Source organism: Candoia aspera, chromosome 1, assembly GCF_035149785.1.
Source record: "Candoia aspera isolate rCanAsp1 chromosome 1, rCanAsp1.hap2, whole genome shotgun sequence".
Lineage (NCBI taxonomy): Eukaryota > Metazoa > Chordata > Lepidosauria > Squamata > Boidae > Candoia > Candoia aspera.
This window is the reverse complement of record NC_086153.1, coordinates 148593610-148617498: the sequence shown is the minus strand read 5'-3', so window position 1 is coordinate 148617498 and position 23889 is coordinate 148593610. Positions and strand designations below refer to the sequence as shown.

The window sequence follows — 23889 nt, the reverse complement described above, 5'->3', positions numbered from 1 at the left end:
TTAAAGCAGTCGCATCTTTTCCTGACATTCCCTCTGCTGTTGCCATGTGACCCTGCAAACAGGCATGGCTGCCTTAAAGAGTTGCAGACAGGTGCTCCATTCACGCCTCTGTACGCTCTGAAGCACCTTTCTGGAATCTAATCTGAAGCACTGCACAGCCATAAAAATTAACAGCCTACTTACTGATATTCCGCACGCTGCTTTTTTTTTTCCAAAACGCTTCAGAAATCTTTGCCAGAATGGAACGCCTGCTGTAGCTGACGACTTTGCAGTGTAACAGAAAAAAGCATGTCAGAGAAGGGAAAATGTGTTTATAGCTCTCAAGCGAATTAGCTGTGCAATTTGAGGATTGCCAACACTACATAAATATGAATAGCTTCACATCACAACAAGAGGGCACAAGCTTGGACTCTGATGGGGTCAGCCCGAAGAGATAAGCATGAGTTTAAAAAGGTGACCAGAGAGCCAGAAACCAACCTTTCCCCCCGTTTTTATTAGTTATTGTCAGCCTTGCAAGGTAGTCCAGACAAGAAGCACACCCAGAAGTACTAGCTCTAACTTTATTGTAAGGTTACATTAACCTTAAGTCTGAAAGTACATCTCTCCCCCCTTGCCTTTACAGCCCAAGAAACTAGGAAGGGTCCCTTCTGAGACATTTGCCACGCCCCCATTCCTTCTGCAGACTCCAGTGCCTCTTCTCTGCCCAGAGTATCTGCCTCTCCCTGTAACATCTCCCCTCAATAAAATCTAGTAGAATGGCTTCTTTACATGTCCTCTGGAAACTGCCATGTTTAGGGGCCACAGACGCGTACCTTCTCAGATGCTACCCCCCCATGAAATAGTATCACCCCCATACTGTAACTGCCCCTTCCTCCTGACCTTCAGAACATTAGTGAAAAGTGGGCTAATTCATCAAGCCGTGGGGAGTGCTTCATTATAACTATCCCCCCTGAGCAGGAATTGGTTTTATTATTCTGAATATGTCTCCCAGTTATAATAATTTATGATTTTGTTTTACAATCTGATTTGTATTGTTTCTAATCCCATTTAGATATGCAGAGTTGTATGCCGCTCAGAGTCACCTGATTGAAGTGGCCTATAAGCCCTGCAAATGAATGAATGAATGAAATTGGCAATTAGAGCAAAGTCAAAATAAGAACAGATGGAAACAGAGCACAGCGTTTATATAAAGCCTTGTGTTCTATCCCATATGAATGGCAGGCAGGTCCATCTTAAAGTAGACAGAGAGGGAGGAAGGGAGGGAGAGAATTTCAGTCACTGACCAGCCTTAAATAACATAAAGTGCAGAAATAGAGTAAGATTAAAGACAAAATAAGGTAACTAAAACAAAACAGAACAGAGAAGGATAAAATGGACACAATCAGCAGGTCAATCACTTTGAACACTGAGGCTATTAGAACCAGAGTTTCAGTGAAGAGACCACTGTGAATGATAGAAAGAGATAAGCAGGAGGGGTAAGCAGTTCTGGTTATTACTAAACTTTGAGCAAATTAAATTAAATTAAATTGTGCCCAATGAGGTCCTGCCGAATCTTACTGGATATTAAACAGAACTCTGATTGGCTAAATAATCATTGGAATAAAAAGAGTCTGACAGCCTAGGGCAGTCACCATTTAACCAGAAAATTTTGTGGGGGAGAAGGAAATTAAGGAGGGCCCAGCCCAGCCCACCCAGCTACAGCTCTGGCTCTGAACACCATGGGGTGCACGTCTTTGCCAGGGTGCTTTTGGACTTCTCAGAACCTTTCTCCGCTGTTGAGTTGAAGTGTTCTCCATTTATTCCTTGAGCCAGCAGAAAATTATGAAATCTGCTGTTCCCATGACCAACCCCTACCTTGCTTCTGTTTCTTCTTTTCCTGGTCGCTGCAATCACTGGACTTCCTTCCAGTGGGTGACCAAAGCCTAACAGATTTCATGTACCCTGAGGCTGCTTTCCAACAACATCACAATGAACTGAGAAATGACTCCTTAGTGCTGGTGCAGTTAAAGATAATTTAAGACTGTGTCACTCATGCTGAGGATGAGATGAAGGCAACATCACGAGGCCATGGGAGAAAAAGGATATTGCCAAGGCACATTTGTGCCAAGGTAAGGTGCAAATGGGGAAAGGTCTTCAGTCATGAAAATGTAATCTCCAAGTAGATATACTGTAGATCATGTAATGAAACGTGATAAGAAGCAACATACTACACAAAGCAGCTTAGCTTTGTCTTCACACTTACCAAGATAATCAGCACTAAATTCTGAAAGTGACTGCGAAGACCAGCTGCGTAAGTACAAAAGAGAACAAAGTTTCCTTGTTCAATCTAGAGAGTTGGAGAAAAGGAAAAAAAAGGAAAGAAAAGAAAAGAAAAGCGTTGCTTGGAGTTGGGTGGCATATAAATTTAATAAATTATTATTAAAAGAAAAGAGAACTATATTATTAGGGTAGGCATGATTCAAATGTGAAGGAGGATGGATAAGCACAGTTATTTTACTTAGGTTTTCCATTTACAATTCATACATTTCTTGATAAGACCAAATAGCAATTGTCTTTTTAATAGTTAAAAAAAGATTTCTATATAGAAGCAGATTAAAAATCTCTGGTCATGCATGCTTTTTGTACTGTACAGTTGTATCTGCCTTTTCCTTTTATATGAATCCAGAAAGGAGGTTAGCAAACCAGTAACTGTGACACCACTGGATCATGCCCACTAAATTTCAACATTAAAACTATATACATTTTTAATAATTAAATAATAAAAATGCCATACAATAGTCAAACTTTGTAAGATCTCTGTATGCTCACATAAGATATTGGGCTGATTTTTAGGGAAAAGGGGATTGCTTTTTAGGGAAAGTAAGATCACATATATATGATCAAGTTATCATATATATCATATAAATATCAAGTTATAATATGTATCATATAAATATCATGTATATTTATTTTGTATTTATTTTATATTTTAACTGTTTTAATTGTAATTGTTTTAATTGTTTTATAGTTTTATTGTTGTAAGCTGCCCAGAGTCACTCGCTGAGATGGGCGGCTATAGAAATCAAATAGAAATCAAACAAACAAACAAACAAATAAATTGCAGCTGCATAGATTCTTCAATGCAATTTTTACAAACCAAGTTGATGCAGATACTGTGTAAACAAGAATTACCTGAACTGCTGTTAAAATCAGGAGAAATGCTGCTGTAAATATCAAATATGGTCGATGCTTCATTGCATGCTTTTGTCCTTTAAAGAAAGGAACTTTTTTGTCTGGCATTAAGGTGTGCGGATCTATAATGGATGGAATATATACAATATTGTAGATTAAATGTAGAAAATAGACACACAGAAATATTAATAAGCTTTAAATATTCTCACCAACTTTTTCTTTCACTCCAAAGAACAGGGAAAGAATGCCGACAAGGTAGATGCCTCCTACCAGTCCAGCTGCAATCATGTAGACTTTTCTCTTTAAAGAGGCAGTGGTGATAAGAGAAGATTTCAGTCAAATGACACTAGTAAGAAACATATAATAAAACAACAAACAACTGCCTACAGAAAATAGAGCTCTACGGAACAGCAGTTTTACCAGTAAACCCAGAAAAGTGATTTGCCTAATAAAAGTTTGACTAGTTTGTTGGCAAATGGCAGAGATGAAAGTCAGTCAGTCTTGGCTGTGTTCGGGTGTGCGTGTGTGTGTGTGTCTCTCTCTCTCCTTAGTTGCCTGCATGACCCCTATTCTGGGGGAAGTGTCCTCCATCCATCTTCTGTCTATCTACTGGACTAAAGGCAATCACTGGTCACTTAACGCTGCCAGGGATAAAGTTTGAATAGATAAATCAAGGTCTGCTGTAAGGTCTAAATATGTATTGGAATGTGAGTAGAAGAGCCAAAAAAAGTTGTATTAGGGACAGAGAGCTTGATACAAACCACGCATTCAGTGAGAGAACGCTGAAAAACGTGGCCTTGTTTATCTTTAGGACCTTGCAAGCTAATTGCTCAGAGAGGTGACTGATGCTTCCTCAGGCTACATCCCCACTTGTACCTTACTATGGCAAACATGCCTTGGCAACAACTTTTGACTGCTATGTTCCCATAACATAGCAGGAAAGCCGGCTGGGTGACCTTGGGCCAGTCCCTCTCTCTCAGCCCAACTCACCTCCCAGGGTTGTTGTTGTGGGGAAAATAGGAGGAGGAAGGAGTATGAGGTATGTTCCCCACCTTCAGTTATTTATAAAAATAATAAAGGTGGGATAGTAAATAAACTAAATAAATTTCATAGATAACATTGCCTTTATCTGTGTCAGGAGTGACACAGACTTAAGTAATTCTTGGTGCACTAGAGTTATAGTAGCCTTTTCCCTCTTATTCCAATACTTTCAAAGGACAACCTCGTGGTACAGGATATAAAATCTGTTACGCTTGCCACCCAATATTTGGAGGGAAGCCAGGAGACTGGCAGTGACAGAGAATAGCGGCAATAGAGGCAGATGGGCAATAGGGACAGCAAATGTCATGTTTTAAGGTTTTCTGCCAGTTTAAGGATGATGGGATAGCACTTTAACTCAAGGATGGGGAAAGGCTCTCAGAGTGAAAAGGTGATATTTTTCTTCAGCTTCCGTTGTCTAAGAAACAGGGATAATTATGATCTATGTATATATTAGAAAATGGACAAAAGAGAAGCTGCAGTTCAGACTAAAGACAAAAAGAAACAAAACGGCGGGGGTGGGGGGGAGACTATACACAAGGGCTGAGCTGCAAATGGAGGCATCTGGTGATGTTGGAGTGACTTTCCAGTTACCTGATGAACAGCAGTGAATCTGCTTAATTTAGAAGTGATGTGGATTGAATCGATGTGTTGTATATTTGCAAAAGAAACCTCAATATTACAAACCTTCTCCAATTCTCTACTGATCTTTCCTTCCAAAGGAAATCACATCTTGATTAAGTACTTTACCTGGAATTTCTCATGATTTGGTAAAATTAGGAATGTGCAACTGAACTGAAAGCCCCATATAATGCTAATTATGGAATACCCAATTGTAATGATGCCTTCAACTCTAGAACTAATTAATCATTCCTTACTGCATAGGGGAAGCCTTTGGCCCTCTGGAGAATTTTCATTTTGTCTACTTTCTGGGTATCTTGGTTTTTATTGGTTCTTTCAGGTTTCCAGCTGATACTGCTTCATGTAGTCGTATATGAATTTAGCACTGTTTACTGTACATTGTTCTTACAACTACACATTGTACTATTTGGTTATACTAAGAACAATTTTGCAGCCACAGCAACATATAAGTTTAAATATAAATACAGGGCCTATGAAGTGGACAATGTTGGTGTTTTGGGTGTGTGTCTTATTGTCATGCTCCAGTGAAAATGTACAACTGAAAAGTAAATTATGGATCTGAAGACAATTACTGAGAGATCCATGCACTCTAAGAAGAATCAGTCATTCACTTCTTGACCACTTCTTCACTTCTGACTGCTTCCCAAGAAGATAAATAAGCAAAAATTCACATACATACATACATACACGCAAGCATGCATGTATGCGATGCCAGCAGCTAAACAACAACAAAAGGACTATGCTTGGCATGGGTGCCTGTGGGAGGAGGGAAGGGGCAAGTGATGTCATACATGCTGTAACATCATTGTGCAATGGACACAAATTAGATGATTCACATCACTTGTACAATGTCATGATATTCATGGTATCATTGTGGCTTGTACCAGGCACAATGCTTAGCAAGAATGAGGAAACTAGAAGTGGAAGGCAACGTGGAAGTTGATTAAATAGATTACTGGAATATCCTTGGAAGAGATAAGAGAGTTATTACTAAAGATAGGTCAGGAGAGAAGCATTGGTCTGTATAATCACCAGGAACCTAGCTAACAATTTTTAATGCTGTTTCTATTTGTTTCATTTTGCCTTGGCTCTACCCCAAGTAGCAAACAAACAAGTTCTGTCCTTGACTAATAAGCAGATGTCTGATCCTTTATTTAAAGGACAATCTAGAGTAGTTTATTTTCAGCAAGTGAGAATCAAATGCCTGTGTTTGGAAGCTAAATGAGAAATTACTGGTTTGTCATTTACATAGAAAAGACACTGAATGTAGAATTGATTCTGTTTAGAAATTAACTGAAGGATTTACACAACTAAATGATGTAACACTGATTTCCAATTTTCAAAAGAAAATTCCCCCTATGTAGTAAGGAACAATTTTTCATTTTTAAAATGGGTTTTTAATAGAGTCTGCCAGCTAGACTGCTACTGAGCTTCTCAGGCAGAGAGAATGATAGTCATTAAATGAGCATATCTTAGCTCTGTTATTATGAAGGTCCTTCAAGAACTGGAAAGTTTTTAGGGTTACCACTCAAAAGAAGATAGTGAATAGCATGAAAAAGAAGCAACAGTACAAGGAAACAAAATGGCCCCAGAAGCACAGATTTATTAATAGTCATGATGGAAAATTGTCCACAGAATACAATGGACATTAGTTTTTGAGAGCTGAAGGTGATGTGATAGAGCTAGTGTTATTCATGACACACACTTGTTATTCTTATCCCCATGGTCTAAAGTAACACCAAAAAAATCCAAAACAAACCACAATCTGGATAAGAGTTGCCTATCTCCAGCCCAGGTATAGGAATATTCACTGTAAGTTTCAGATAATCAAAGATTCCTTGGGACTGGAACTAGTTACTGAAGTGCCAAGTAGGAGGAAGAGACTGGGAAAATATAGATCATTCCCAAATATACGTATCTCACTGAGAATTTCAGTAAACGTTCCTTCTGTTAATATTATTTGAAAGCTATGGAACTAACTATGAAAAGCTTTATAAGTGAGTAAAACAACGTTTCAATCTCTATAAATGTTATGGGCATAACATAAGGAGTTGCAAGGAAGTTCATGCTATCAAGAGCTTAGGAGGTAAGTAATGAGCTTATGAACAGAATGAACTGTGACTACCATAGTGGTTTCTATGCCTGGTTTTATGCATACATATACTGTATGTGAATAATTATAGCTGCCAAATACATATCCAAGTCTGGTTCCATGCACCAGTTAGACACATACTGTACATGCAATCCACATGTATATCATCACAGCTACAGTCAGTTATGGTTTTCCATTATGTGAATTAAGTGGCATCAGCCATACATCTGGATTTCTCAGATATAGGATTATCTCTTATCTCTACACTAATCATGGTGTCTTGCCATCTTCTGACAAGTCCCCATGATACGTCATCTCCAAATCACACTGAAGTCACGCAGTTATTAGACAAAAGCTGAAATAAAAAACATTTCTTGGTAAGTCCCACTAAAGTCAAATGAGACTTGCTTTAAAAAAAAAAAATTAGGATCAAATTTACAATAAATTTGCTATCTTCATTCTAGTGAGACATAGCACTACAAAAACATTACAAAATGTTTTTGACTTACTCCATAAGACACATCTAGGACTTCAGAGCTGTTTTGTTGCAGCTCAATAGTTTCATTCTGGCTACAATGATCAGATGTGTGAGCACCGGCAACTATTTGACCATGTAGCGTAGCTCCAATCAATGTTCCAAGAACTTCAAATGCCATTCCTGCAGGAGGAAAACAAACCACTTCTACAAATCTTGGTTGTTTAATGAATGCTGAAGCACAGACACAGACAGTGTTGTCCACAGGGGGCTCAAAATCTGCAAGATGGTGGGTTCACCTTCAGGATCCAAACCCCACCCCTTTTGTAAGTGCAGCACATCTTGAAGATTTTGACACACAAATCCCTCTAGACAGCTTTCAACAGTAGAACATTGATTTATATGTACATTACAGTGAACGTCAAGCAGTACCATAAGGGGGGAGGGGGAGGGGAGCTGTATAATATGCACTCATAAATTCAGAAAATAATATGTGCAAGGAAACAAAAATTCTGGGATTACTTAAAGACCAATGGTTTATTACAGAACTATCTCTTCCTTGGTGCATTTATCTTCCAGCATAACACAGGGATCCTAGAGAATGAATGGAAGTCTACATGTCATTAATTAATTCTACCTGACTGAGCCTCAGGCCCACGTATTTCCTCCTCTCTGCTCCATTTCCTTCTGTGCTTCCCTGGTTGACAGCAAACTGCAGTTTGTCTTTGTATTTGAATTGTTCAACTATTGCCTGCATTTGCCCTTCAAATCAGAGCTGAAACAAGTCATGTAGTGCCTCCCATTTACTCCCTCCATATGGTAGGGAGTAAATTCAGAACTTGCAAAGGGAGTAAGGAGGAGAACGAAAGATTGTCCAAGTGTTTAGCTTGGCATTATATGTAAATTAACACCTGAACTGTTTTGTTTTTTAAAAAATTGCTCCCCCCTCGGAGAACATGTCAGTATACCATGTGGCACGAGGGACTGTGGTGGACAGCAAAAGAGGATTTTCTCTCTATGAATATGAAAAAGCAGATTGTTCATACCACAGACCTCTTTAAACCTATGACACAGTATGGTTTGCAGTGAATTCAAAATATGTTTCCTCTCTTGCCTTCTTTACCTATGTTAATCTGAGTTGTAAAAAAACTTAATATCAGATTAGTCACCTTGTCTCTCTCTTTCTTATTTTACTAACAGTATTGTCTCTTAATATCATCAAAGATGTTCAACAATGAATCAAACCTCACTAAGGATGGGTTCATACAGAGAAAATGGCGGGGTGGCTCTATGGCTTCTTTCTGTGTCTCACAGAGCTGCATTGCTGAGTTTCAGCAATACGGTTTCTCACCATTTTGATGCAGAAAGCACAAGAAGCAAGTTGCATACTCCTCAGAATAAATTTCACACAGTTAAAAATGAGAGAGAAATGAAGAGCCTCTATCCTTTGAAAGCATCCCACCCTCCAAGAAAGTTGTAGCCCCATCCTACAATGGAGACCATGGCGGCCCGTTTTGCACCCTCACCCTACCCAATGTCTCCCGCTCTCCCCCCAAAGCAAAAGCTGGCCTCTTGAAACTCACGGTAGGCAGTTGCTGAATCGCGATCCGCTTGATCTGTGCTCAGAAACATGGTGAGAGCAGAATATGGAACCTGGTACAGCTATAGTAAAAACACTTAGCAGCTCTAACACAAATGGTTTAAAAAAATAAATAATTATGGCATTTTTGTTTCCAACCTGCATAGTGATGATTTGCATTAACTTTTACTGCTCGTAACATGGGGAGACTGTGTTTGGAAAATTGTTATTATGACATTATGTTTTAGCAGAGAACAATATTATTATTATTATTATATTATTATTATTATTATTATTATTATTATTTTAAAAAGCCCCCAACCCCTCTTTGATCAGTACTATTTCTTTAAAATACTTTTTTTAAAAATTAGCATGATAATATTATGGTGTTAGAATACCATTTTACTTTTATAGCATAGCAGCATTATAATGCAATAATGGACACCAACAGCATCCCCACAGACCCCAGCCAATGACCATCTGAAATGAACAGTTTGGAGAAACAAGATTTTAACAGCACCACTGAGTGAGAGATGACTGAACTCACATACTTCAAAAGGTTTCAGGCCATCTCTGAAGGTCTCAACAAATACAGTGTTTTTGTTTAACACATGACAATTGTCAATTGTTAAACCATTCACAATCTGTCTCACATGTAACCTGCATCTGCATAATCAACCTGTCTTCCCCTCCCATCCCCCACAGCCTCATCCAAATCTATTTAAATCCTGCATCAGTCTAGCCTCTCTATACATCTGATAAAGTGAGCTGTAGTTCACAAAAGCTCGTGCCTTTTAATAAATAGCGTTAGTTGGAAGAGATGCCACCAGACTCCTCCTGATTTTTTGCTATAAATGGCAAAGCATTTGTACAAGACACAAAGCCATACCTCAATCATAACCTTAAAAATATCCCAACCAACTGGATCAAGCAGTAATTGGATGGACCCTCCTAACAACACTAAAACATTTTTTCATCTTTGTGATAAAGCATTGGCATTCTGGGAGCATGACTGCTTTTCTGTTGAATTAAAAATTAAATTATACAGTAATTAAAAATATGATGAACAATATCTTCCACTAGCTGCTTTTGTTAAATCTCTCTGAATTGCTCAATTAATACAATTATCCCAGATATATATAGTACTTCCTTTATGGCACTCTGTGACTGAACAGGTACACCATTTTACCTGAGAAGAATTTGTCATTCAGTGATGTGATATCCAGAAATACATAATGTTTACTATGTCTGAAAAAAACGGTTTTCAGCATCAGTCAACTTACTGTACTCAGGGCTTGGAAAAGGCAATAAAAAGTCAGATACCACAGAATTCGGTTTGATACGAAGGGAGGTAAGAACCACATCAAGATATAGGACACAATCGTGAATGGTGTGCAACCCAACAACCTGGAGTGAAAACAAACAAGTATACATGAAGTAAAATGGAAAGGATAGCTTCACTAAGATAATCTATCCCTGTGCAGAGTTTAGAGTACATGCAGAAAAAGGCACACAGGATATATTTTTCACTGAATAAGGATACTGAAGGCTGAAGAGCAAAAGAGTAATTCTGACATCTGCCTTCTACAAGTAAAATCTCTAAAAACTGAAAATACATCAATTCAATACCATAGTGTTTTTACAATCTTATGCACTTTCTAGATCCTGAGCTATTTCAGGTCCAGGACTTGCTATAAATACTTTATGAATATTAGAACACTTTAGACCAAAAACTGACAATATTGCTTTTCAAATGATTTTCCTTCTCTCCCGGAAAGCAGAATGCAGCCATTGAACATTTGAATGTACATTTTACACCCTATATTTTATCATCTGTTGAGACTGAAAATGCAAACACTGATTTAAATTTCAGTCATGAGAATATCCTTACAAATGGTTCAATACAAAATTTCATAAACTCAATGGAGTTTACAAACATAAAAAGAAAAGTTACTAGGAACGTCTGTAGAAGCAGGTGAAGGGGCAACAAGTAGAAACATATGATATTTCAGTAGGTCTCTTATGTGTCCCCACCACCACCCCAGATCTTTCCATCTTTTCAGGGAAATTGTAAAGACATGACTTACTCCTTTTTAAAATCTGAGGTGCTTTAATAACAATAAATATGTTTTGATGTGTGTCATGGTGTGATTAGGTTTACTTTAATGCCTGAACTTGTGTCAGGGTTAGGGTTAGGTTGGTTAAAGAGTGGTTAAGATTAGTATCCACTGTAAAATGAATTTGCCTTAAACTAGGAGCCAGATTTTGTGTGTAATTGAACAGGGAAGCTACTTCCCCCCTTACAAGTCTGAAGGACGCATGATGAGGGCTCAACCAATCAGAACATCACAGAATTTTTTATTACTTTCCTACATCCCAACTCAAGGAAGTATTGGTCAGTCAACTATTTATTGTAAAGGTAGCTGGGACATCACCCAATGCATGAATTGCCTGGCATAGTACAGATATCCACTGTCTGTTGTACAGTCTGCTGTGGCACCATGGATAAATAACTTGGCCATGATTAGTTTTAAACATGGCTTATCATATTGTGCACACATGCCCAACATAAAAGTCTATCTATCACCGTCGTCTAAATACACACTTGCTTTAGGCAGTTTTTATGAAACTGGAACTGATGAAGCGCCCATTTATTTTCATGGCAACTATTCTAAATAAACAGATCAATCAGTAAAATAGATATAAACAACCCTTAAATGAACTCATGGCTGATAAACTATTTTGTGTATCAGCCAAGCTGGTGTAACATTAAGGGACAAAAGGCAGTATGTTCTAGCTTTGCTATTTGTGAGCGGTGAGCAGATGCAGTCATTCCCCAGAGCGTGGCCTCTAGTTACAACAGAACTCTCCAGCATTCCGGTAAAGCAGCTACTACACAATGTAATTAGATGACCACGGAGGTTATTAACAAAAACTGGGAAGAACAGATAACACACAGATTAATCCCATCAGAATAGTATTATCTGAAGAGTATTGTTTTAACCATCCCGTTCATGCAACATAGACAAGAATTCATTATCACAAATAATGGATTTAAGAACAAAACAAAAGAAAAAGGTAGAATGCATGAAAAACTTAGTTCAGCATATTTAATGTTTCTATTCTATTCTCAGGGTTGAACATTTTCAAGTCTGCTTATGAAGCCCTGCAGTGAAAATAGCCACAATTTATAAGAAGTCAGCACAATTCATATAATTCATAGAGTCAAAAAAATACAAAGATGAAACAGTGCCTCAAAACTGGGAAAACTTTACAGGTAGTCCTTGTTAAGCGACTGCCTCATTTAGTGACCATTCGCAGTTATGACAGTGATGAAAAACTAACTTTGTGACCAATCCTTGCATTTATGACCTTCACAGGTCTGTAAAGCAAAGGAAAGCTGAAGTCAGATCATAAATACAGTTGCAGTTTCACTTAGTAATCGCTTTGCTTAATGACCAAGTTGCCAGTCCCAATTGTGGTCACTAAATGAGAACTACTTGTACTTCAAAAAGACAACTGTGTGTAGAAATTCAGTGTCGGGCAAGATTAATATAGGGACTGATATGCTGTTCCTCCTCTTTTTATACCTGTCCCATATGAACCCCAAAGTTATGGAATGATTTTTCTCAGGAGGGTCATCTCCTTCAGAATGGATATTCAAATCAGTCTTCTGAGTGGTATACTGCTAGGATATTTCTTGATCAGCTTGTGTTAGTGCCACATGTTTGTGGTCACGTTGGCTGCTCCTAGACCGGTGCACTGACTAGCCTTTTGAAGCATGTATAAAGAATTCATCTGCCAAAACAACGTCTGCTGTGACCAAAATGGTGTAACGGGGGAGAGAGTTGCCATGCCATGCACGTTAGCCTTCTGCCTGCCATTCATGTCCAAACTTTTAGATGGATAGAAAGAGGACTGCCAACTGTAATGAAGTACACATATAGAGTTCCATCACATAAGGAGGAATTCTGTCATGAGTAAGGATGGCGAGCAGGGGGCTCCCATCCAGACTGTTAAGCGCATGCGTAGCACTTGATGTCCTAACAACCAGGAAACACACTGAGACATGGAACTGGTCTCTAATATTTATTGCTAGTACTTAACAGGAATCCTAACAAACTGAAGAAGTGTGGGAAAACCCAGACATATAACCCCCAAGGGTTAAGGCGGTCCCGATCTGTGTCTCTTTGAATGGCTGAACAATTCATCAGTGCTACGCATGCGCTTGACAGTCTGGATGGGAGCCCCCTGCTCGCCATCCTTACTCATGACAAATTCTCACGAATCATACAGATTAAAGAAGCCATTTCAAGTCAGGTCTAGAACTGTACGTTCTTGCATTATTATGCTTAGCAGCCCACCCCATTATTTCCGAATCAGCTGCAGTGTACCTAAAATTCTGAAAATCAACTAAAGACATATATATGCCATACATCTTTAGAATAATGATCTGTCCATCTGATAAAATGGGCAATAGCCTAAGGAATCCTATACTAGAATAAATATGCTAAGATATTTGGTGTTTTTGGGGAAGTAGGGCCTGGGGGTTGGCTCCTGTGTTTACGATCAACTAAAAAATAAAGATGCCCTCCAGTCAAGTTCAATGCTTAGGGACTTAGGGAAGTGGCTTGCCACTGCCTTCTTCTGTGATGCTTTCACCTGTTCAGTCTAGCAGGCAGACTTTACATTCCCAGGGTGTCTTTCATCTACGTATTAACTGGGACCAAATCTCTAAGACCAGCCAAGGTCAGCTATGCAATGCCACCTGCTAAGGCTATTACAAAATAATTTCCTTTCCTTTTAAATTCTAAGTGTCTGGAGGACAACAAGCTATTTGAAAGGAAGGCACTTATAGTCACCATCTAATACAGTTTCTCCAGAGGAAAAAAGGAATTGTACAAGAGCTAGTCTACTGTATACCACAGAAGGCTGATAAACAACAGTCAACCAAGATAAAAGGATAGGTTAATGCTACCCTTTGTCAAGCATGACAAAGGTACCAATGTCTAGCTGTGTAACACACTTTTCCTCTCCCCAATGTAGATTATCAGTTGTAGATAACACAGTCTTAGGGGAACAGAACAACAAACACTATGTATTGGCTTCTTTCTGAGACAAGAAGAAATTTCTACAGCAAAGAAACTTTCAGCATCATGGAGATCACTATTATCTTAGCCTAAACTACAAACATATACAGATTATTGGGAGAAGAAAGGAGACCAGTTTCATCCATACGTATAAACTAATCAACAAGCAAAAGTATAACAAATAACTGAAAATGAAAGTTCCTATTTTAAAAGAGCTAAAAGAGATTGTATTTTACATTCCTGATGACTATTTATTTCTCTTGCATGCCTTGAACCTTTTTAAAGTCCAAGTTAGGCTACTCTAAAAAAGAACATTTACATTATCTGACCTTCATGAAACCCTAGGCCATTGGGGCCCTAAACTGTCTTCACTTCTAAAAACAGCAACCAATTCCTTTGAATAACCTTTGCTGACTGGACTATACGAATCAAACATTTTTCATCTAGATTTCAAGATTCACATTCCATATATGTTATTATTTATTAATTACCATAATTTTCTTAAGACAAGAAATATGGCAAGCAACAGAAGAAGCAGTAGTAAAGGTTCTAACCAAGCTATCCAGGAAATCTGGAGAACACCACAGTGGCCAACCAACTGGAAGAGGTCAATCTACATTCCGATACCAAAAAAAGGAGACTATTAAATATATAAACTATCATACAATATTCTTAATTTCACTTGCTAGTAAAATAATGCTTAGGATGACACAGATTAGAGCCCTGCATTGCAAAGAGATGCCAGATGTTCAAGCTGGCTTTAGGAAAGGCTGAGGAACACAAAACATTGTTTCTAAAACATGCTGGATAATTGAGACAGCCAAAGAATACCATTAAAAAGTCAGTATGTGTTTCATTAATTATAGAAAGGCCTTTGATTGTGTCAATCATATCAAATGGTGGAATATATTTAGCAAAATGGGAATCCCAGAACATCTCATTGTGCTCATGAAAGGAAGTCATAGTACAGACAGAAAACCAGACTAGTTCCGGGTTGGCAAAAGAGTGAGTATACAGCAATGGCTGTATACGCTGTCTTTATTTATTCAATCTATATACTGACTATAAGTGGATGCGGTGGCGCTGCGGGTTAAACCGCTGAGCTGCTGAGCTTGCCGATCGGAAGGTCAGCGGTTCGAATCCGTGTGACGGGGTGAACTCCCGTTGCTAGTCCCAGCTCCTGCCAACCTAGCAGTTCGAAAACATGCAAATGTGAGTAGATTAATAGGTACTGCTTCAGCAGGCAGGTAACGGCATTCCGTTTAGTCATGCCGGCCACATGACCACGGAAGTGTCTATGGACAAACGCAGGCTCTTTGGCTTTGAAACGGAGATGAGCACTGCCCCCTAGAGTCGGACACGACTGGACTTAATGTCAAGGGAAACCTTTACCTTTACCTATATACTGAATATACATAGGAAAGCTGGATTGGAAGAAGATGAGCGTGGTTTTAAAATTGGAGGAAGAAGCATCAACAACCTACACTATGCTGATGATACTACTGTAATAGCTGAAAATGCAAAGGATCTGCAATGTCTACTAATAAAAGTCAAGGAGCATAGTAAAAAATCAGATTAAAATTAAATATAAAGAAGACCAAATTAATGACTAGAGGTACAACAACCAGCCTTAGAACTGACAGTGAAGGTATTGAAGTGATAGATAGCTTCTGCTTTTTAGGAACAATCATCAAAAGTAAAGGAACAAGCAGTCACAAAATACACCACACACTTGCACTTGGTAGAGCAGCCATGAAGGCCTTGGAAAAGATAGTCCTATGATGTAATATGTCTATACTTACAAAGATCAGAGTAGTGCAAGCAATGGTGTTCCCTGTGACACCCTATGGAAGCAAAAGTTGGACTTTGAAGAAGCAGGTTAGGAAGAGTATTGATGCTTTTGAACTTTGGTGTTGGAGAAAACTCCTGAGAATACTGTGGCCAGACAAGAAAATAAACAAATAGATCATTGAACAAATCAACCCAGAGTTCTCACTAGAGGCACAAATGACCAGGCTCAAATTATCCTACTTTGGACACATTATGCAAAGACCCAGCTCTCTGGAGAAGACTCTAATGCTAGAAAAGGTGGAAGGAAAGAGAAGACAAAGATGGTCAGCAGCAAGGCGGATGGACTTGGTTACAATGGTGACAGATGCGACCTGAAAGACCAGGTTAGGAATAGATTATCATCAAGAAAATCTATCTATGTGATCCCTAGGAGTTGACACTAGCTTGATGGCACTTAATCAATCAACCTTAAGACAAAGAAATGTTTTTGAGTTTTTTGAGAGATAAGGTCTGGAAACCTATTTTGCCTTGCCTAAATCATTAAATAAGTTTTTGGATTAGATTTCCAATTTTGGATTAGACTTCTAAATCAAGGAATACAAATCTATTCCTCTATCTATAACAGGTTCAGACTTCCTGACCTGATCCCTCCATAACTGTTTTGCATATAAATCAAAATATTTTTTTATAACAGCAAATAGCTTCTGATTAAAAAATGGGAACTTTAAAAATCAGCAAATTCATCTATACACTGTGGTAAGCAAAATATGATTTATCTGATTTTAGCTTACACATTGGTCAAAAGTCACTGATTTCTAAATCATGATTATTGCTTACTGTTTCAGGTGAACCAGCCAATGTAGTTTAGTGTGGTGTATGAACCAGGCCAAAAAATTAAAAAATATGTACCTGGCTTGGAGACTAGGCAAGTGAATAAATGCATTAAAAACAAAACATCTGTTATAAGCCATCAACAAAGAAGAAAATATATCAAATTACAGTCTGCTTACCAAGGCATGAGTTGCCCAAACCTGGTCATTTTGCTTTGATTAATAAAAAAGCCTGCCAGAGGATCTGCAGCTGCTCCGCACACTCTGCCAAGGATCTGCACCAAAGAGGCCTGAAATGGAGGAATCTGAAAAACCAAGCAGCAGTTCTCTGAAGCCCAACATAACTTATCGAAGGAAGCTGTCAGTGCTAAATAACTTCCCCAGTCACAATATTTTGTCTTGTGTAAAACATGGAAATTTTTGACTATGTTGCCCTATGAGAAACTTTGTTGATTTGACATAATTTTGTTCACCTGAAATTTGCCCCACATATTTAAATAAGTATCATACTGCATCACATCCTAGTTGTTACTAATGGTTATCAAACAGGTGACTCTTACCACTGTTGGAAGTCCTGGCAAATCCAGCATGCCTCATTAGCCTGTGAATTAGCATGTAAATTGAGTTGTCCCACAATGCAACTCTGAGGAAGCTGTTTGTTGCCACTCCCACTTCCTGTCTCTCCTTCCTCCACCCAGGGAGAAGCAAGCATGCTGCTCTGTTCTCCATTCATCAGGGCCATGTGCTTGGGCCTTGATGAAGGATTGGCAGCTGTAGGGCTGAGAGTTTAGGGCAAACTAAGTATTTAGAAAGAAAAGAAGAACAAAGGAACTTCATCTTTTCCACCAAGATGGATGTTACAGAAGCAACAATAAAGTCAGTAAGAATTCTTTTACTTATCTTAACCTAATCTGTCTAAGTGTGTGATTCTTTATGCTTGGGAGGGCTGAATGTGTAAGATTAATAACCTGTGTTTCACTGACATGCTCACTGAAGCTATTTTAAGATAATATTCTTTTTCTGTGCCAGCTTCTCAGCTGTATTATAAGCTCTGCTCCATTTCAGTGGTTCTAGCAGGCTGCTAAATTTGCTTCAACCACCAGCAACAAATTTAAAAGATCATCAGTGAAATAGGACAGCAAATCTTGAACTGTGCTCCACGGACAGCTTTCATTTGGCTTTTGTATGGTGTCATGGAGTCCACACTCCAAAGGTTTTGGAGGTAGTTTTTCAAAATGTTGGACAAACTTCCCAGAAAAATACAACAGCAAACCGCTTCCATGTAGTTGACATGAAAATTACATGACTGAGTCCATGAAGTCACTGAGCAGTTTCTCAACCTTTAAGGGAACTTTAAGATGTGTGGACTTCATGGTTGGCTGGGGAATTCTGGTAGTTGAAGTCCCCACATCTTAAAGTTCCCTTAAAGGTTGAGAAACATTGCCACTGAGAGTGAAAGATGATATGAAGGAGACTTTCCTTCACTGGATCAAGAGAGTAAACCTCCTTCTGTTCTGTTCTTCAAGTGATGGGGAAGTAGAAATGAGGAGAACATTCAGAGGATAGTTTCTATGAGTCAAAAACTCCCTCACCTTCATAATTATCAGCTTGTTGTGGAAAGCGGGGCAAAACAAATTCTGGTGGTGGTGGTTGTGTTTTGCTAAATTAATATAAACTAAATTGTTCATATCTTGATTGCTTTCTATGGGTTTTCCTATCTGAACATGGAACCAAGAGGAAAACTGATCAAACTGAACTAACAAATGTCAAGTTATCACACATGACATGACCAAAAATGGCAATCTCAGGCTTAAATTTGGAATCTGAGGAAGTTTAGGTTTCCGAAACAGCTTACCTGAGCAATATCCAAGAGATAAATTTGCAGAAAGAATGAGGTGGCACTGCTAGCAACCTGATTTGGAGCCCCTCCAATGCCATAGCATAGTTTACTGCACACAGAAAGCTTGTCTTCATGAGCGAGCTGAAAAGGTAAGCATAATTGAAAGAATTTATTGGAAGTTCAGGTTATGATTCAGTACAAAGCTGATGCCTCCTTCTACGTTCTTCATGACTCTGACAACATACAGACTTTATGATGATTGTCAAATCATTCCTCATTCCTCTTCTTCCCCTTGCCTGTGCTTTGCCTAACTTTTACATTGATGAGGAGACCTGAATATCTTGAAAACTGGCTCATAATGTTGTATATTTTTCATTTCTCCCAATAAATGTATCGCTTGATCAAGAATTCTGGAAAGGATCTTATCAATAACACATTTCAAGTTTGTAATATTTTCTGTTGCTATAGGCAGCCATTTGGTCCTCCCCAGAATGAAATCTCCTGTACTTACCTAAACGGGTATTCAGTAATCTTAATTTTCACCAGATTGCTGTTTATGTAAGGAAGAACTTACAGAGGAATTAAGAAACAGTTGTGAAGTAGAGACATTTTTGCCTGAAGTTACTCTGAATATTATTCTAAATATATTAGATTATCCTATCGCTGCTATAGCTTTCCAGTAATCCAGAAAAAACACACCCACTCACTTCTTTTTCATCCAGTTTTTGGGTGGCTGAACCTCTTGTGCTTAACCAAAGATGGGAAAGCTGATTTAGACTGTCCACAACATGTTTTCCTGTGCCCGTTTTCAAAACTGTGACTGAAGTTTTTATTTTACGCTGTGCACTGAGGGGAGAGGCTCAGATAGGGCCACATGCAATGACTCCCACTCAGACACAACGTATGTTGTTCTGCCCTAGGAAAAGAAGCCTGGTTGTGCTGCATTGCCTTGCTGGCTGGGATAAGCAGCTGGAGCAGTGATGTAACTGTTGAAAAGAAAATTACATGGGCCATAAAAGAATACCTAGAAGGGCCAATCTGTAGAAAATTAGTGACATATAAGAATTATACCTCAAGTTTATGGTGCGGAGCATTGTTTTTAATTAAAATATAGGATATAAACTTAATAAATTGTAAACAGAAAGGAATTGGCCATAATGGGTAACAGTAGGGATAGGGAACTGATACACCACAGATATTTTGGTACAGTTTCCATCAGCTGCATATTGACGGAGGCCTCAGAATTCCAAATATTAAATCTTATTATGATATTAACCATAGCAATACAGAGCCAGTTTGGTGTAGTGGTTAAAGCATAAAGCTAGAAACCAGGAGACCATGAGTTCTAGTCCTGCCTTACGCACAGAACCAGCTGAGTAACCCTGGGCCAGTCACCTTCTCTCAGCCCTAGGAAGGAGGCAAGGACAAACCACTTCTGAATAACCTTGCCAAGAAAACTGCAGGGACTAGTCCAGGCAGTCGCCAGGAGTCAACATTGACTTGAAGGCACAGGAAACACCCCCCTCCCCACCCCAACAGTAACATTTTTAGCTTGCTAAAGTCAGAATATCTTGGCTAAAGAGGGAGTGTACCATCAGGACATTTCACTTTGCAAAAAAAATTATCAAGAACTGGAATTGATTTAGAATTCATTTCTTCTGAACTAGTTCCAAATTTGGAAAATATGCTCCCCCTTAAATCTATACCCATCATCCTTTTATATTTTTTCATGCCTTTTATGATGGAGATAAAATTAAGCAATACAGGGTTAAGAAACGAAAGGACTTTATTATAGATTTATATGATGAGGACACTCCAAAAATCGGGGACCAATTACAAATAATTTTAGGAAATTTGGCTCATTCATTGTTTCAGATATATCAAATTTTGCATTTCACTGCTGTTCCAGCTGTCAGAACACAACTAGAGACAGGACTAAATTTGAATTAGGTTACATTCATCACCTATATGGAGAAAAGGACAGCCTCAAAGGTGAGATGCCATAAACTTTCCTATTGTAACTAGTGAAAAAGGTGGGTTAACCCTTGTTTCCCTTTTTAAAACATATCAGCTGATTCACGTATCATGTTAAGGCATCATGGTTTGTGAATAAGCCACTATTGGATGGGTTCACACAACATAAGTCATTACCGCTGTTTGCGAACTACAAGGTTTGGATTTGTACAACACGCTAAGCCAAAACTAAACCAACCATTTGAAGCCGTAGCACAGTGTACGAATCTTGTAGTTAGCTGGGTTTATATTTTGAATTTATTCAAAACACCATTTCCATTTGCTTGTTTGTGGCTTGAGGGGTTGTGTGAAACCCATCTATTATGATATGCAAATCATAATGGATGGGTTCAGACAAATAATGCAGTTGGTTGAGTGCTGTGTGAATCCAACCATCTGATTTATTCAGCAAGCCATGGGGTAGCACAAAGGTTTGGTATAACTTAGTTGAAGTATTGCACTAAGCGAAGACATTGCTTAGGGCTGCATTGTGACCCAGCTATTGTAGCTTGTGGCTTCATATGTTGCATTAATCCAGCCAACTATCATTGATGTAGCAACTTCAGCATGCTGAACCCAGTGATTAGCCTAGTTTGTGCTCCGTATTAAGCCATGGTTTGTTTCACCATAGTTTTCATATTATAAGGGTTTAGTCCACAAAATGATAAACCCAAATCAACCACTTTACATTTTTGTGGCATGTGAGAATGCTGTTACGGTCTTGCTGCTGTTAGAGGCAGCCAGAATTTTCAAAGGAGTTATCACATGAAAAGGGATCCTGTACTCAAACCAGTAAGGAAGGAGCAAGTTTGTGTCAGAGTAAATGCCCATTATGGAAAATACTGAAAAGAATACAACGGGCTAACAGAAAGAGGGGAAGAATAGCTAACCATGTTTTAAAAGTATAACTACATTGGTGTAAATTTGTGTGTGTGTATTTGAATTTTATATCTGAAAAATAAAAGGCAATATTTAATATATAAAATGAACAACTGGACTTTATTATAGAAGTTGCTAATGCAACCATCTAGTCCTGTTCTTCATTATCACATGACCTACGAGCAAGCAACCAGAGCGGGAAGGAACAACAGAATATGGAGCTGTCAGATAAAGTTCTAGGCCAGCCTTATCACCAACGCCTATAAGCCTTTTGTTTGAGCACTCATCTTTAAGAAAATAATATATTTCATGAACTCACAGTGCAAAGAGACCTTACTTTTCTCAAAAAGAAAGGGTTGCAAACTGAAGTTTATAAATATAAGCTGCACTTAGTTTGCCTATGTGAAACAGGGCAAGTCTGATAAAGCTTGCTGAAAACCTCAGGAGAAGATAATTTTAAATTCCACTACAGTACAGTATTTATAATTCCTTTAGTAGCACTCTTACTGCAAATCCACGTAACACCTCTCCTCCCGTCCTTCCCCATAATTATTTACCCATTTCACTGAAATTCACAGCAATCCAACTGGTTTGTCCCTGGATCATAGACTGACCTGGTTCACTCATATGTAACCATAATTTGTTTAATGCACCACAATGACTGTGCTTAGCCAAAACCAAACAAACTTCTTTACCTGATTACGCAATACCTTCACCTACAGAGGAACCTGTTTTAACTAAAGCATGTTTCTATTCTTTAAGTTCCTGAAAAGGACAATGGTTTTCTCCTTTTATCGTTCTGAAATTATTTTTTAAAATATATTTGTTTTTGAATCATTTCTAGGATGAACTTCATCCCAATATTTATTGTCATCATGGAGGAAAAGAACAGCAGCCAAGAGCCTAAAAGTTTCTATTTTTTTTCCTTCCAAAAAAAATGCAGCAGCTGTAGCCTTTATTATTCAATTGGAATAACCCACCATCATCACACCCATTTCTGAAGGACAATACCTGGAGTTACATATTGCACCAAGCCATAGTATGCTTGTTTGACCTTGGTTTAATATGTAGGATGACTCCAGGCACAGAAGTTGTAAGCTAAGCTTTATGGTTTAGTGCCCTTGTGAATGATGCCACCAAAATGGAGGGGACCTAATGCTCTGTTCTTGACAAGGCATCTCCAAGCTATGGTCCAGCAAGACCTCCGGCCAAGGAAGGCATCACTGGGGACTACTTTCATTGTCAGCCTGCTTTGATCACTTCGGAAGTTTACCCCGAATCTACTCTCCTACAGCTGAAGCTACTTCCATCTAGTTCTGCACTGTGGGAGAACCAAGAACAAGCTTTTGCCTCCTTCCAGGTAGCAGGTGTTTTGATATTGTACTTGTATTATCCGACGCCCGGCTGATTGTCTACTATACTCTCCAAGGGGGACAGCAAGGGGGGACCCGATTAGTCCATGGAAGGAGAACCACCAGGAAATCCTGGCTACAGGCCAGATCAGAAAGTCGAAAGTACATTCTGGAGGAAGGCAATGGCACGTCTCATACCGTTGCCAAGAACTCTGCATCAGGAGTCCACTTGGTCTCCAAGGTTTACTGGACTTCAGAACTGTCCCCTCCTTTGCCGTCTTGAAGGGCTTCGGAGAAGCAAAGGACGGCCGCAACCCTTAAGCTTCTCCCCCGCCCCTCCCAGCCAGAAAGGGCGCGGGAACACGCCTGAAGAAGCCGGACAGCGCGAGCCGGAGGAACGCGAGACTCACCCCTTCGGCCGAGCGCCCCCGGGCCCGCTCCAGCGCTTGAGAGAGGCAGGGCTGGCCGGTCACCTGCAGCGGAGGGTTCGGAGGCAGCCCGCCTTGTTGCCCCGGCGGCGGATCTTCTGCTCCGACACCTGCCATCCCAGCTCAGCCAGGAGCCCCTCCAGCTTTCTGCCGCCGGCTGTTCGGCACTTGATAATCCGGGGCGGGACCGGTCGCGGGAGGAAGCCTTGTTTGGAGAGCACTGGAAAGCGCGCCGTTTTGCCCCCAGGTTTGCCCAGAGCCTTCCCGACCCGTTCAGTACGACGATCCCCGGAGAAGGAAGCCAGCCTCACCTCGTGCCGGTCGCGCGTCTTCTGGGCGGGAAAGAGCCTGCAGAAGACTCGGCTCAGGAGCCGTCTCTTTCCCGCTTAACCTCGGCGACCCACGCAAAACTGAGCGCCTACAGCTGGGCCGCGAGCATCCCCTTCTCGCTGAAGCGCAGGCTGTCCGCGCGACCCGGTTTGATTTCACTGCAGCCGAGTGCGGAGGTTGGCAAGAGGTATCGGGCCACGCGGGCTGGGTTCGTACAACCGGGAATCCGGTTGGTGGCTTTGCAAACCCTGCCGTCGTATGGAGCCGCGTCTGGGCGCGTGCGGCACTTCACCTGGGGCTAGCTTGCAGGAAGACGGCCGGGTGAGATACTTGTTGCAA

The 23889-nt window shown here is 39.7% G+C and overlaps 1 protein-coding gene across 1 annotated transcript in view; it reads right to left on the bottom strand.

Annotated features, from left to right (window-relative positions):
* Positions 1 to 23575, bottom strand: part of MFSD2B (MFSD2 lysolipid transporter B, sphingolipid) — a 32603-nt gene extending 9028 nt beyond the window's left edge. Inside the window, exons 1-10 of the mRNA XM_063315223.1 lie at positions 23203 to 23575; positions 18564 to 18689; positions 16889 to 17013; positions 10281 to 10404; positions 9002 to 9080; positions 7453 to 7601; positions 3381 to 3471; positions 3172 to 3293; positions 2243 to 2326; positions 184 to 264 (exon numbers count right to left, since the gene is read on the bottom strand). Coding sequence (XP_063171293.1) covers positions 184 to 264; positions 2243 to 2326; positions 3172 to 3293; positions 3381 to 3471; positions 7453 to 7601; positions 9002 to 9080; positions 10281 to 10404; positions 16889 to 17013; positions 18564 to 18689; positions 23203 to 23337 — 1116 coding nt within the window. The 5' untranslated portion in view covers positions 23338 to 23575. The remainder of the gene's footprint in view (positions 1 to 183; positions 265 to 2242; positions 2327 to 3171; positions 3294 to 3380; positions 3472 to 7452; positions 7602 to 9001; positions 9081 to 10280; positions 10405 to 16888; positions 17014 to 18563; positions 18690 to 23202) is intronic.
* Between the last annotated feature and the right edge of the window lie 314 nt (positions 23576 to 23889).